Here is a 14,448-nt window from a genome sequence, read left to right on the forward strand (position 1 = left end):
ACATGATGATTGTGGATAAGTTAAAAATTCCGAAAACAAATTTTAAACATATGAAATTAATAAATTTATTGGAATAAACATAAATATTCTTTTCCGAGGATTAGACTCTCTGAACCTAGGATAAAATCTGGGCAGCGGCTACTGTTTTTTAGGGTAATTTAATTTTAATTTAACTTTGAAAAAAAAAACAGAGGAAAATTACATTTTAAAATTTTAATTTGACTTTCTTTAATATGTACGATAACTGCTTTTCCGTCTTCCACCGGAAAAAACATAGGTTTTTTATTTTTTGCTAGTCCTCACCATTTATAAAATTAAAACAAATAAAAATAAAAATAAAAATAAACAAATTAAAATAAATAAATAATTACTGAAAGTTTATCACAACCAATGGAGCAGAGTTTCTAGAATACTGCGTTCCTGCAGCATGCAGTTTCTTCCAGGAGAATAGGCACTTTTTGATGTTAAAGGATTGAAACTAAAACATGAAGTTTTCAGCGATATAAGTTATACATATCGGATGTATTTTTATTTTAAAGTTTCTGGTTTAAACGCTTTTACAAAATGGTTTCTGGTAAACTAGTCTTGACGTGACTCAATTTCTTCAAGTGTGTGGTTATCCTTGTCCTTGTTCTAGGAGGGTCCTATAGCAGTTGCGCAGATATCGCTTCTCCCGGTTCCAAACCCTTTGGTACTGTTCTCCAATGATCGTCATGACACTCCTTGAGATTAAGTCATCCCTTGCACCGAAAAACTGCTGCACACCCTTCATCTTGAAGCCCAGGAAGAAAGCAACCAACTCCAAAGCCACTAGGATCCACGACGCCCCCACATCCTTAACTTGCTTGAACATCCAGCCTCGTCCCCAGGGCCAACGATGGCATGCCATTTCAACGAGGTGATGAACAGATTCGCTGAGGGGAAACCACGCTGCGACCAAAAGGACTTGGACCCCCATGCAGAGGATCAGAATCTGCGCCATCTTCTCCAGAACATTTGCATTGTATCCCGAATTTCGGCGCATGATTTTTTTGAAAGCCATCATGGTGAGGAATATGAACACAGTCGACTCCATGGTGGGCTCGATGGGATTGAAGAGATCTTTCAGATGGACAAAAAGGGAAATCACCAATGCAATGATATAGACCTTCTCCATTTTATCCAAATACAAATAATTATATTATAAATGTTTAAAAGCGTACTATAATTTTTTGGAGAACTGAGCAGTAGGAGCTCTTTTTAAAAATGGAGTGATGTTTGGGGCTTGTTTGGGATTTGTTTTAAATTGTTTTCATCGCCTACTATTGTTAGGAAATTAAGGTCGAGAATTATTCGGGTAACTTTAATTGTAGGCAATATTTAATTTAAGGAAATTTGTTAAGGAAATATTAGTAGCACGAGTAGAGGTTCTTGTGGGGTTTCAAGTTTCTGAATTCTTTTAAAAGAAATGCTTAAGTTTAATGGGAAATATTACGGATTAAAATAAGAGGGAAAGAGGTTAAATTTCGTGCAAAAATGTTGGCTTTTAGTTGATAAGTTTTTAGGAAAAAATCGGCCTGATTTGAAGAAGCCCAAAAAGCCTATAAAGAGAGATAACCCGTAATGAATTTTTTTTTTAATTATTGGGAATGAAAAATGGGTCCCTTTTTTTGTTTATATCGGAGAATCTAGTATAATAATTAAGGAAAAAAATTCTAATTTTTAAAATAAGCTAATTAAAAAAATTATCCATTCCAGATATCTGGTTACTCTGCTTGTGGCCAGTGTGACCAGCCGCTGCGGGGCTTGAGGCGTTAGCTGAGGCACATTAGGCAAAGACCTCTGGCAACTCGTGCCCCAGCGACCAAAAAAAAAAAAATATTAAAACAAAGTTAACGCCAGCAGGCGCAGCGTTCGAGAAAAGAGTGCAGTTGCAGTGCAGTGCAGTGCTTGCGAAAATCGGTGCACAATTTGCGAAACGAGAGCTCCTCCTCCTCCTCGTACCTGTACCGCCGTCGCTCCGCTCCGATCCGATCCGATCCGCCTATCCGCTCCCTCCGCCCGAATCGTTTCTGGGTTTTTTGTTTTTGTTTCTGTGTATCTGATACGACGGCCAACTGATGAGTCTCAATTGTTTTCATTAACGTTGTTCAGCGAAATTTATGCGCGCGACGACGACGAGTATCGTTCCCTGAATTCGGCCGCCCGAACCTATCCCCGGAACAAGCGCTAACAAACACGCCCTCTACTGTCCTCTCCACCATCCCCGCCCAACTCCGCCCAGTCCCCGTCCCGATTCCCAGCTCCCAGGTCCACCACCACCCAACAATACCACCCACCACCACCACCACCAGCCCTCCAACGTCAAATGTCGAACAACAGTTTCGGAGGAGGTGCCACTGCCGCTGTGGCCACCAGTGGTGCAGCATCACCAACACCAGCTGGCGGTGGTGTAGTAGGAGTGGGTGTGGGTGTGGGCGCATTGGCAGGAGGCACTATGGTTCCGGGTGGCGTCAATGCTGACCTGTGGCGCGAATGCGTCGCCTGGCTGGTGCGCTGCAAGGTCATTCCGCCCGACCACAAGGCCGCCCAGTCTGACGCCGAAATTCGCATCCTGGCCATGACCTTGCGGGACGGTGTTCTGCTCTGCAACCTGGTCATCCATCTGGATCCCAGTAGTATGGATCCGCGCGAGTTCAATCGCAAGCCCCAAATGGCTCAGGTGAGAATTGAACTCCGTCCAGTCCGACCCTCCAGGATAGAAGTGTTTAAACCAAAAAACGAAAAAAAAAATGTATCTCGTTCTCGTTTTGTTAACAGTTCCTGTGCAGCAAGAACATCAAACTATTCCTGGACGTGTGCCACAATAACTTCGGGATCCGGGACGCGGACCTCTTCGAGCCAACGATGCTCTACGACCTCACCAACTTCCATCGCGTGCTCATCACGCTGGCGAAGCTGTCGCAGTGCCGCAAGGTGCAACAGATGCACCCCGAACTGATGTGAGTTGTCCAACAAGTGGGTGCAGTGCCTCCGAGTAGCGCCCCAATAGCAAGCATGACGCACAAAAGCAAGATCATTCAAGAAAAACCCCATGTCTAACCCAAAACCAATATCCATCACTGTGAATATATCGATCGCATCATCATAGCATCACTAACAAAGCATTCCAATCAATTGTGGTTTCATTTTAAGCTCGGTTTTAGTTGTAAGATGATTATGTTGCTTGTAAAATGATTTATATTTATTTATTTGTTAATATTAGTGAGTAAGTGTTGCAAGTAGTATGTTTTGTTGCAAGAGAACTGTGAACCAATTACAATCCACATACTTTGGTTTGTTTTCAAACGGATTTTTTATTTTTTGGCAATCCAAACACCCGCACCATTATAACACCAGGGAACTGGAACCATTACCTTTGAGTATGTACCTCGAGCAGGCATATCGAAATCGAATCATTTTCATTTAATGCATTCTTGGCGCCCGCCGAAAGCGCCGAAAAATACTTTTTGAATCACAAAAGTCCGCAACAAGCCGACGGAAACAAACAGTTTAATGCAAATTTTTGAAATAACTGCACGCCTAAAATGCCGAAATTAAATAGAGCAAAGTATAAATACATGAAATTAATCACATATTCCTAAGTACATATGTACATGGTGTGGCAATAGTTATACACTATTATTAATTGGAAACTCTTGTGGCTAATCATCCCGTATCTTTCCCGTATCCTTTCTAGTGGCTTTAACCTGCAACTTTCGCCCAGCGAACGATCCCACTCGGACGAGGCCATCTACAAGGATCTGCATTCCACGTAAGTACGCCAATACTCAGGGCAAGATTATCCCTAGCCCCTTAGTGCCTTATAGTCCCGCGACCCCTGCTTGCCCCGCTGCTGCCGCAGGCGAGGTGCCTGCACTTCCTGCATTGCATTTTTGCAACCCCTGCTCCCTCAATCCACCCGCCCCTATCATCTCTGACCTCGACCCCGACCCCATACAGACCCTACCAAGAACAACCTCATTATGCGATCACGTACTTCCCGGAGTGTTCCCGGAGATCCATAATCCATAAGCCCTCGTCTGGCTGCTTATCGGAGCCAGAAGAGCCCACACACGTACTCACAGAAGTCTATATTCTTGAACTTGATGTTTTTAGATCCGAGTTGCTTATCTCTGCGATTAATTCACTTCCGTTTACATATCCGTAGAAATTCCTATTAATTCCTAAAGCCGTAATGTAAATATCATGCGAGAAAGTGTCTTACAAGAGTGACCCTTTCATTATCCTGTAAATAATCCAAAGGGGTCACACTTCCTCGTCGAGTGTGACCTTGCCAGTATTGAAATCAGTTCAGATATATATTAAATATTCAAATAAAGCTCTTTAATCTTTAAAAGATATAAAAACATCAACTTCTTTTTATGAAGAATATCTCTTGCGATATATACCCAATCATTAGCTTTTATCTAACACACTCTCTCTCTTTCTCTCTGTCTCTCTAAATCTCTCTGTCTAACACACTGCCTATCCACTCACCCGTGTGCCTGAATCTATTATCCTTTGAATCTCTATGCGTGTGAATGTGATCCTGATTGGGTGTGGGTGTGGGTGTGGGTATGCCTTTTGGGGGAGCCAACCAACCTCCAACCAGGGAGCTAAATATGCGCAAGACGAGCAGCATTGATGCCGCATCCGGTTCATCGTCGGCGGAATACTACGATCGCACCTCGCACAGCGGCTCCCTCTCGGTGGAGGATGAGAACAGTGACATAACCATTGAGAACGGCACCGAGGACATTGAGGACTTTCTCGAGGATTCGCTATCGAACATGTGCGACTCGGCGATCGAGAATGACGGCGAGTTGATTGGCGTTGGAGCTACCGGAACTGGAGGAGGAGTGACGCCTCGAAATATCCAAGATGGCCATTTGCGTGATCTCTCCTTTGATCTCAGCCTGGATGTGATGGGCGCGACTTCGTCCAATGCCGTTACACCCACTCCGGAGTCCTGCGCCCAGCCAACCGATGAATCCCTGACAAAGTCCAGCACTTGCGCCGGCACTGCAGCCACTCCAGCTGCTGCTACGGGTCCTTCACTGCCCCGGCATGTCATTAGTTCCTCCTCCTCGGCGTCGCTGTTCGTCAGCGAGAGCCAGAGGCTTCAGCGGGCCGCCGCCGCCGTCTACAACTACCGATCCTCGATGGCGTCCGCGGAGCACGAGTACGCCTACATCTACAGCGAGGACGATGAGAAGGTCTACGAGGATCTCTGCTATGTCACCTTCCAGGCGAAGGCCAAACCCGAGGTGTGCTGTCCAAAATACTAACAATCTCTGTGTCCAAGCGGGGTGGGTTGATTTTGGTCGATCTTCTAGAGCTTTTCAAAGATTTTCATTCAAATAACGGTTAATCATATGAGAAAATGGTCATACTATGTCCTTTAGTATGACCCTAGTTTTTAAAATATATTAGTTTCTTGGCTCTGGAACTTCGACCTCAAAAAGTTGACCCACCTTAAGTGTAACGTCTTGTGTAACAGCCCTCCACCGCCCCCGACTCCCTCCGAAGCCTCTCCTATTTCTTCCTTCCTTTCACCTGTCTGATGCTTGAATCCTTCTTTTTTTTTTAGAAACCATTATAGATCTAAGAGCCACTAGAACCGCTTGCCTCGCTTTTGCTTGAGCTGTGCCACATCAAATATTTCCACACACACCCCCCGCAAAACATGCACCACTCCATCACTTCTGCTACTACCACCAGAACCACATTAACCACTCGCACCCGCATCCCCCAGATAATAGTCCACAACCATATCTCCACAGTCCCATTCTTTGGCCTCAGTTTCTATTTCTTGTACTTTTCGTATTATCTCGAACCGAAAGGGGCAACTGGGCGGAGGAACATGGAATGGGAATGGTTGGGTTATCGACCCACTCTTGACACCAATCGAAGGCCGTGCCAAATATGGGAGCCACCGGAAGTACTGACCCCCCCACTGGCCAAGTACTGGCCAATTGCAATGAAATGGCATTAAAATAGCTATGAAAACCTTGGTACGGTCATTGAAATTAAGTGAATTGGCAGATAGGAGCCATCATATCGATCCAATATCCAGAGGGTTTCCCAGTTGACAATATAGAACAGAAACATGACGCACTATCATCCAATTTGTCCGATAATTGTCACCCCAAAAGCGATTAGTTATCAAAAAATGAGTCTCCATTTGGAGAAACTTTCAGAAAATGGATGTAAAATAATATTTCATTTAAAAAGGCCAGTTTTTTGTGTCATTCGTCGTTTTATTGGCCAATGAGTTTTTATGGTTGTTATAATTCAAATTGTCTTGCAATTTGTTACAATAATTGAGGTGGTTTTATATAATTACGATAAAATATAGTGTTAGTGTAGACGTGTAATGAGAAAACATAAACTAAAATCTATGTACATTCATCACACGTAGGTTTTTCAAAACCAATAAGCTTCCATTGGTTTTGTTTTTTTGGTTTTTGGTTCTCGTTCTTTTTTTTTTTTGTTTTTTTTTTTTTATGATTTTTTTTTTTGATTTTTCTTTTTTTTTATAATGTATAATTTGTATTTTGTTTAGTTTTCGCAACGTCTTCAACCTATGGTTGTTGTTGCGAGAGGTGTCTGATACATTCCATGCATTTTTTTTTTTTTTGATTAGTGCCTGGCCATCAGCATCACATTCGAGAGCTTTCATTTTTTTCTTTGTTTTTCTTGTTTTCTTTTGTAGTTTTGTAGTTTTTTAGTATCATCTTCGTCTTGTCGTCCTCAAGCCTTGTTTTGGTTTCAAGCCTCCAAGTCTTTTGGGCAGGAATATGGTTTAATGTTGTGTGTACTATGTGTGCGTGTGTATGGTAGAGGCCATCCGGCTTCTAAGATGCGGAGAATCAGCTAGGAACTAACATGAATCCGTTTTCAAAAAACCAACGTCCCTGCGTTGGGTTTTTGACCCCCCCCCTTTTCCCCTGGATTCATTTGAAACCCATCCTTCTAGAACCCCTCCTCGTCCTCCATTTCCTCCTCTCCCTCGTCGTCGACCTCGTCCTCGCTGTCAGTGCTGGCTGGTGATAGCAAATTGTTAGCCATCTCGTTGCCGAGTTCCAATATCGGCTTCACGTCAACATTTGGTAATGAATGAGTTATCACATTGGCCACCACGGTGCAGATCCCAGCCAGACGCTTCTCCAAGCGCTTCTCGAAGTAACGACGGTGTCTAGAATGAGGAATAGGGCAGCTAGTAAATGGTTTCCACATTTGTTTTACAAAAAAAAAATAAGGAAATACCTATAATACTTCTCCTTCTCGGTGAGTCCCTTGGGGAAGCGCTTCTTCTTCGGCTTCGGAACGAAACGATGGCGATAGGGGTCCTGTCCGTCCCCATTCATCGGAGCCACTAGCTCCACCTCAACAATCTGGGGCTCGAATGACGAACCAGTCTGCGGCACAGAATCCAAGTCGTTGTAGTGACTGTTCGAGAGCGACACCTCGCCGCCAATCATAACCGGACCGCACTCCACCTCGTCCACAATGCCATAATCCTCCTCCGACATCTTGTTGGGGGCCTGGGTCTCGGCCAATAGCTTGTTTAGCTCGTCGTTATTACCGCCCCCACCGTGCGGCTGTTGATAATCATCAACATCATTAAGATCATCAGATTCATTACCAACCGGGGGTGAACGCTCCCCAAAGTTATGATCATTTAGAACCCCAAGCATCAACGGGGAAAGCTGGCTCTCTTCACACGAGAAGACGCTGGAAATCGCCAAAGTGTTGACTGGCGGCTCCACGTTGGGCTCCTTGAGAGCATACGAGTGGAGGTCGGCGGTCTTCTGGTTCATATAGGAGTGAATCAACCCAAAAAACTCCCACTCCTGGTTGAGCTCCACGATGGTTTGGCGATTTAGCGGCTTGCCCACGGCATTCGCCTTAAGCACTCTATAGCGCTGGATCATGGAGAACCATTGACGGCGCAAAGCATTCTCGCTGTAGCCACCGATCTTGGTGATTTCCTTGAACTTCCTGTAAATTGCAATGTTTATGGAGAATGTTTAAGTAAGGAGAATTTTTTCTACTTCTATGTTCCATGTTTTGAAATCATTTTATTTTTTTTTAGAAAATGAGTTGGAAAAAATTTGTAAACATCTTCACTTTACTTGCAAGAATGTAAAAAAATTTTAATTGTAATTACAAAAAAATGTTAAGTTTTTAGTAGTAGTAGGGGCTCGGTCTGCAGAATCTTATCCCCAGCCTCGTGGCCACACTGCTTCACTTCCTCACTGCTTTACTGCCCAACGCCTTGGTTGAAAAAAAAAAAAAAAAAAACACCAATGTGGACGACCCTGCCTCATGGCATTCACACACATCTACACGTCTCTGCAATCTTGTCCCAGCTTCACTGCTTCACTTGGTCAAGGGCATGGTGCCGGCAAAAATTTGGAACATGGAACACAAGAACACGAAAGAATGGAACACAAAAATCCAAGATCCCGCCCCTTCCTGTCTCATGGCATCGTCCAAAGTTCGTAAGCATCTGCACTCCTCTAGCAGGAATGCCTTACCGGCCAATACCACTGGCGGCTAGGTAACAAAAGAGAAAGAAAACCAAGATCTCGGTCCTGCTCCATGGCCGTCGTCCAATGTTTGTAAGCATCTGCACTCCTCTAGCAGGAATGCAAAAACAAATTGTAATGAGTGGAAGAAGCTCGGTCTCCATGGCAACAGCCTCACGTCCACACTGTCAAGATCTCGTCCATGTGTGCCTCATGGCGTCTCGTTCCAAAATTTTGGACACATGCACTTCCGTTGCAAAATCAGGAATTCAAGAAAAACTGTAGTAAGTTGAATTTTGGGGGCTCGCCCTGCATAATCTTGCCCCGCCCTGTGTAAAATGAGCCTCCCGGCCGTAGTGCCCAATGTATATGTTAGGAAAAAAACCCAAGATCGCGTCCATGTCTTTCCATGTCGGTTTCACTGCCTCACTTCCTCACTGTCTCACAGTGTCCCAATGCCCAACGTACATATATGTAACAAAAAACAAAATTATATTACTCACTTCCATGGCTCCGGGTGCCTCGGCGAATACTTCGAAAACAGATCATCTGCAGCAATGCGCTGTTCCACCAATTCCCTCTTCTCCTGGGCCGACCCTGACAAGAAAACGATGTTGCACATTTTAAACCACTGGCGGCACACGTGATGCTGGTGGCTGACACTTACATTTCTTCGAGCCAGTCTTGGCATATGTATGATGTTCCATCCTCCAAGACGAATCCACTTGCTCCTTAACGTACGTTTCTGCTCTGAGTTGTTAGTTAAGCTGCAGTCCTAATGGAAATGTGGTGATTGTTTTTTCGATTGTTGTCGACTGTCAAACTTAGCTGCTATCGGATGGTCACACTTGACAAGAACTAAGAACTCAGTGCTGCCACCTTAGCTGTTCTGATTTCGATATTTTTTCGAGCCGTCGTTTTCTTGTCTTAAAAAATATTTATTTTTTGGTGTGAATGTTAAGTGTAATTTTTCCATTTCTATTAATTTAAAAATAATGACATGATTTATGATTTTTATTCTTCACTTTGTTTTTTTTTTTTATAGAATTTAATATATTTTATATACATTTGAATTAAAAAATAATTTAGATGACATTTTAGTTCTTTAATAAAACATTTAAAAATCATCAATATTTTTGACACTATTGCTTGATTGTGTTTAATGAAACTGTGTAATAAATTAAGAATTAAGATCGTGCATGATTCCCTAAGGCTTTTTTTTCAGGCGAACATTAATCGTTCATATTGTTCGAGGTGGCAACGCTGGTATCCCCCACGCGGGCTTAGCTATCGATTTATCGAACTCAAATTTTGTTTTTAAAAATGTTTTATTTATTTACACAACTTGTTTAATAATTTTATATTGGTTTTTATAATTTGCATTATTTTTTGATTTTTTTTTTACATTTTTTCCGTTTAGTACAACCGACAATATTGCATGCAATGGAACTGGTTATGACCACACCAATACAAAAGAAGAGGAAGTCTACCAAGATCTGTGTGCCCTGCACAGGACGAGTAGAAGCCAGGTAGCTTATTTTTTTTTATTTAGTTGGCCCTGCATGAGCATCCACTGGTGGCCTTTCAAATCCCTGCCAGCTCTGACCGTGCTGATCCCTGTGATTTTATCTTTCCCATGTAGACTGCTTCCACAACAAGCTTTGAGCAGAGGGACTATGTCATCCGGGAGCTAATCGACACGGAATCCAATTACCTGGACGTGCTGAATGCCCTGAAGAGCAAGTTTATGCTGCCGCTGGAGCGACTTCTTGGCCAGGATGAGCTAAAGGCCATTTTTCCACGCATAAGGGTAAGAATTTTCCAATTATTCGAGTTGTATGAACTAAACACGGAACTTAATGCTTAGGAACTGGCTGATATCCACACCAACTTCCTGCACAAGTTGCGCGAATCCCTCACACCAAATGCCAAGATAAAGATGGCCCAGGTCTTTATGGAGTTCCGTGAACCCTTCCTCATTTACGGCGAGTACTGCTCCTGCCTGCTGGGGGCCATCGACAACCTGGCGGATGTCTGCAAGAAGAACCAGATAATCGACCAGCTGGTCCAGAAGTGCGAACGCGACTACAACGTGGGCAAGCTCCAGCTGCGGGACATTCTCTCCGTGCCCATGCAGCGCATTCTCAAGTACCATCTGCTTCTGGACAAGCTGGTGAAGGAGACGTCACCGTCCCACGAGGACTATCGTTCGTTGGAGCGCGCCAAGGACGCCATGATCGATGTGTCGCAATACATCAACGAGGTTAAGCGCGACTCCGATCACTTGGTGATCATACAAAAGGTCAAGGACAGCATTTTCGACTTGCATCTGCTCCAGAACGGAGCCGGCAGCGACCTCTTGCAATATGGGCGTCTGCTTTTGGATGGAGAGCTCCACATGAAGGCCCACGAGGATCAAAAGACCAAGCTGCGCTACGCCTTTGTGTTCGACAAGATCCTGATCATGGTAAAGGCGCTGCACATCAAGACGGGCGACATGCAGTACACCTACAAGGACTCGCACAACCTGGCGGATTACCGCGTGGAGCAGAGTCATTCGAGGCGCACCCTCGGCCGGGATACCCGCTTCAAGTATCAGCTATTGTTGGCCCGTAAGTCCGGCAAGACGGCCTTCACCCTGTACCTCAAATCCGAGCACGAGCGGGACAAGTGGCGCAAGGCCCTCACGGAGGCAATGTGGGTTAATTCATTTTGTTTCTTTGATTTTCTACTTACCCCTCGGTCCATTGCAGGGAAAGTCTGGAGCCACCCGGCTGCCGCAGCACAGACCACAAAATGGAGATATACACGTTTGATGCTCCGACCACATGCCGTCACTGCTCCAAGTTCCTCAAGGGTCGCATCCACCAGGGCTACCGCTGCAAGGTGTGCCAGATCAGTGTCCACAAGGGCTGTATTTCCTCGACCGGGCGGTGCAAGCAGAATCCCGTCAGTATGCCTCCGCCCGTCTGCGATCGCCAGCTGTCCGAGTTCAACTGGTTTGCCGGTAACATGGACCGTGAAACGGCTGCCAACAAGCTGGAGAATCGCCGCATAGGCACCTATCTCCTGCGCGTCCGTCCCCAGGGACCGTCCACGGCCCATGAGACCATGTATGCTCTGAGTTTAAAGTGGGTTTCAAGGATAGTTGTTGTGTTTTTCCAGTTTTCAAAGTTCATTCTTTGTAGAACCGACGACCATGTCATCAAGCACATGAAGATCAACCAGGAGAACGCTGGCGAGTCCATGTTGTACTGCCTGTCGTCGCGAAGGCACTTCAAGACCATTGTCGAACTGGTTTCCTACTATGAACGCAATGATTTGGGCGAGAACTTTGCAGGGTAAGATTTTGGATGATTTTGGATTTAAGGTTTGGTTTTAACTTGTGACTATCTCGTCTTCAGACTCAACCAGTCGCTGCAGTGGCCCTTCAAGGAGGTGTTTGCCACTGCCCTGTATGATTATGAACCAAAGGCTGGGAGCAATCAACTGCAACTACGCACCGACTGTCAGGTCCTGGTTATTGGCAAGGATGGCGACAGCAAAGGCTGGTGGCGCGGCAAGATAGGCGATACTGTGAGTGGGGGAATTCTATATCTAAGAATAATGTTAACTCTTTATTTGGGTTCGTAGGTGGGCTACTTCCCCAAGGAGTACGTGCAGGAACAGAGAACGGCCAGCGAAGAACTTTGATATTACAACTACGAGGTCTACTTTGCACCCAAGGCCATTACGCCGACAACGGCAGCCATTGCTGAATCACCTGGATTTGGAGCCGGACCAGGATCATCTGGAACTAGAGCTAGAGCTGGAGCTGTTGCTGGAGCTGTGGGTGAGACAGAAGTGGGATCTCCTGCCGGAGCAACATAAGCAAATCCCAAAAACAAAGAAGAAGTCAAGAGCCAGCTTCCCAGCGAGAAGCTAGATTGCATCCTAGTTAATACACCCATATATCTAATTATACAAATTGTTTTATTTTTAAATTTCTAATTAAGCACAATTTTTTGTTTTTTTTTTTGTTAGTGAGTGTCTTTTTTTTTTAAATCCAAACAATTTTGTGCCAATCACTGGAAAACGAAAACAAAAACCCACATGACATAACTAAACAATCAACCACCAATGTTCGTTTAATGTTTAAATTGTTTTTGAATTGTATATTGCAATTATATATATATATATCCATATAGAAATACAAAATAATATATATATATATTTATATATGTGAGTGTGTGTAAATGTTTAAGCCTAAGTTGTATTTTTTATGCGTGTGTCTGTATTTAAAAATTTTCATTTTACACAATTAACATTAAATGTATAATTTTTTGTTCTTGGAAACGTCCCACATCGATTTGTTCGAGGTTGTGCAGAACGTATGGGGAAAGCATCTGACATTTTTATATATTTAAATATAAAACGTAGAGAATGTGTGCCCTCACCGGCATTTCCATACAAAAAACGAAGCTTTAAAAATTTATATTCATATACACAGAAAAAAGTGCATCACGTACATACCGCAATATAACTAACAGTCTACCGTATATACTTATATATGTATGTACATCCGGATGTATGTATAACATATAATTGTAATGCTAGACCCTAATATCTAGTTGAAACGAAAATGTTAACATTATAAAAGCAACGCAGCCACAAATATGTTCGAAACGATGAGGATGATGAGGTTCTAGGAGTTAAAATAATAAGGAAAAGCTTTAGAAATAATACGATATACGTCAATATTTACACAAACGATCGAAGATTAGGCCAGCCAATTTATAGATATATCTATACAACACGTATTAAATGTAATGTACCTACAACCTATATAATTATATATATATATAGAAATATAGTCAACGAACGAATAACAGATTGAGAACAGATCGAAACTTAGTTAGAAAAACCAAAACATTTTTTGTAAGCGGATGGGAAAGCTCTTATCAGGCAAAAAAAAAATATTTAAAATGTGTCAAAAAGTAGAAAAGTTTTATGTCATTGTTGAAATTAGAAAATTTCGAAATTTTGAAATCAAAAAGGCCCTAGTAAAAAGGTGAAAGCGGCGGCAGAGCAAAAAAAATAAGTATGATAAGCTTAAAAATGAAACCAAACCAGATTATCCATCTTAATGTTGTGCCATGGAAATCGGAGAAATATATAGACATATAACTGCTGAGTGTTTCCAATTAAATCATTTTCTCTCACCGAAGCACAAAAAAGCAATTCAGATCACAATAAATATTCGAAAATATTCGAAAACTTCATTTTTTGCCACAAGCACAAATTGCACCAAGAAGCAAACAGCTCTTCAAGTTTATTCTAAAATGATTTTAATTAAATATTGTTTGGCTTCAATTGCTAAGTAAGATTTAATTAAAATTCAATTTTAAGATGTTGACTATTTAAAATAAAAAGCAAGAGGAAAGAAAAGGCTCAAAAGTCGGTTTCAGGCTCCCGTTTTAGTGTATTTCTTAAATATATGGTTTCATAATTAAAGCGTTGTGATCTTAACTGCATGCAAATAACAAATTTAAAAAAAAAACATATTCCAAAAGCTGCATTTATAAGCTATTTTCTGTCTCTCTCATTTACGAATGCTATGCATCTGTCACTTTCTAAACGATGTTATCAAAATCGATGTAACCTTTTCCCGGCAGCTAAAAAATACTATGAATAAGTAAATGTTTTTTTGTTTGATGGAACTTTGTCCTGGATTATATATTTGATTGCCAATTAATGCTTCCAGCTCTATGCAAATGTATCGAAATATTTGTTTGTGAATCAAAAATTAAAGAAAATGTGAAAAAAAACGATTGAGAAATTGCTGAAATCGCCAGAGAACGAGGCGCGCTAATAAACGACTTTTGTGAAAGTTTTGTTGTTTAATTGAAATATG

The 14,448-nt window shown here is 42.7% G+C and overlaps 3 protein-coding genes across 5 annotated transcripts; 1 reads left to right on the plus strand and 2 right to left on the minus strand.

Moving 5' to 3' along the window:
* Window positions 1-506: 506 nt before the first annotated feature.
* Window positions 507-1,273, minus strand: LOC108119541 (uncharacterized). Its single transcript, XM_017232763.3, has one exon. The coding sequence runs from the start codon at window positions 1,154-1,156 to the stop codon at window positions 617-619; it is 540 nt and encodes a 179-aa protein (XP_017088252.2). The 5' UTR covers window positions 1,157-1,273; the 3' UTR covers window positions 507-616.
* A 523-nt stretch (window positions 1,274-1,796) lies between these two features.
* Window positions 1,797-14,424, plus strand: Vav (Vav guanine nucleotide exchange factor). Of its 3 annotated transcripts, XM_017232772.3 has the most exons (11): window positions 1,797-2,701; window positions 2,800-2,981; window positions 3,719-3,793; window positions 4,634-5,290; window positions 9,976-10,084; window positions 10,198-10,365; window positions 10,423-11,252; window positions 11,309-11,686; window positions 11,744-11,896; window positions 11,960-12,131; window positions 12,189-14,424. In XM_017232772.3, exons 1-11 carry the CDS (start codon window positions 2,348-2,350, stop codon window positions 12,246-12,248), a joined length of 3,138 nt encoding a protein of 1,045 aa, XP_017088261.2. In that variant the 5' UTR covers window positions 1,797-2,347; the 3' UTR covers window positions 12,249-14,424. The 3 variants fall into 3 exon arrangements, with proteins under 3 accessions (XP_017088261.2, XP_017088259.2, XP_017088260.1); XM_017232770.3 differs by lacking the exon at window positions 9,976-10,084 and having other exon boundaries at window positions 4,634-5,288; XM_017232771.3 differs by lacking the exon at window positions 4,634-5,290 and having other exon boundaries at window positions 1,799-2,701.
* LOC108119549 (uncharacterized) lies at window positions 6,499-9,377 on the minus strand. The gene is made up of 4 exons (XM_017232773.3): window positions 9,223-9,377; window positions 9,059-9,152; window positions 7,291-8,025; window positions 6,499-7,219 (listed from the first exon to the last, which is right to left on the minus strand). The coding sequence occupies exons 1-4, from the start codon at window positions 9,260-9,262 to the stop codon at window positions 6,997-6,999; spliced, it is 1,092 nt and encodes a 363-aa protein (XP_017088262.2). The 5' UTR covers window positions 9,263-9,377; the 3' UTR covers window positions 6,499-6,996.
* Window positions 14,425-14,448: the final 24 nt, after the last annotated feature.

The sequence above is a fragment of the Drosophila bipectinata genome, chromosome XR, assembly GCF_030179905.1.
Source record: "Drosophila bipectinata strain 14024-0381.07 chromosome XR, DbipHiC1v2, whole genome shotgun sequence".
NCBI classification, from domain to species: domain Eukaryota; kingdom Metazoa; phylum Arthropoda; class Insecta; order Diptera; family Drosophilidae; genus Drosophila; species Drosophila bipectinata.

Excerpts from the sequence above, each read along its gene's own strand:
- LOC108119549 (XM_017232773.3), bottom strand. The coding sequence starts at position 9,262 with ATGGAACATCATACATATGCCAAGACTGGCTCGAAGAAAT. Across the intron at positions 8,026-9,058 it reads AGGCACCCGGAGCCATGGAA|GAAGTTCAAGGAAATCACCA; the intron begins GTGAGTAATATA and ends TGCAATTTACAG. Across the intron at positions 7,220-7,290 it reads GAGAAGGAGAAGTATTATAG|ACACCGTCGTTACTTCGAGA; the intron begins GTATTTCCTTAT and ends TCCTCATTCTAG.
- LOC108119541 (XM_017232763.3), bottom strand. The coding sequence starts at position 1,156 with ATGGAGAAGGTCTATATCATTGCATTGGTGATTTCCCTTTTTGTCCAT.
- Vav (XM_017232772.3), top strand. The coding sequence starts at position 2,348 with ATGTCGAACAACAGTTTCGGAGGAGGTGCCACTGCCGCTGTGGCCACC. Across the intron at positions 5,291-9,975 it reads GCGAAGGCCAAACCCGAGGT|TACAACCGACAATATTGCAT; the intron begins GTGCTGTCCAAA and ends TTTTCCGTTTAG. Across the intron at positions 11,253-11,308 it reads AAGGCCCTCACGGAGGCAAT|GGAAAGTCTGGAGCCACCCG; the intron begins GTGGGTTAATTC and ends GGTCCATTGCAG.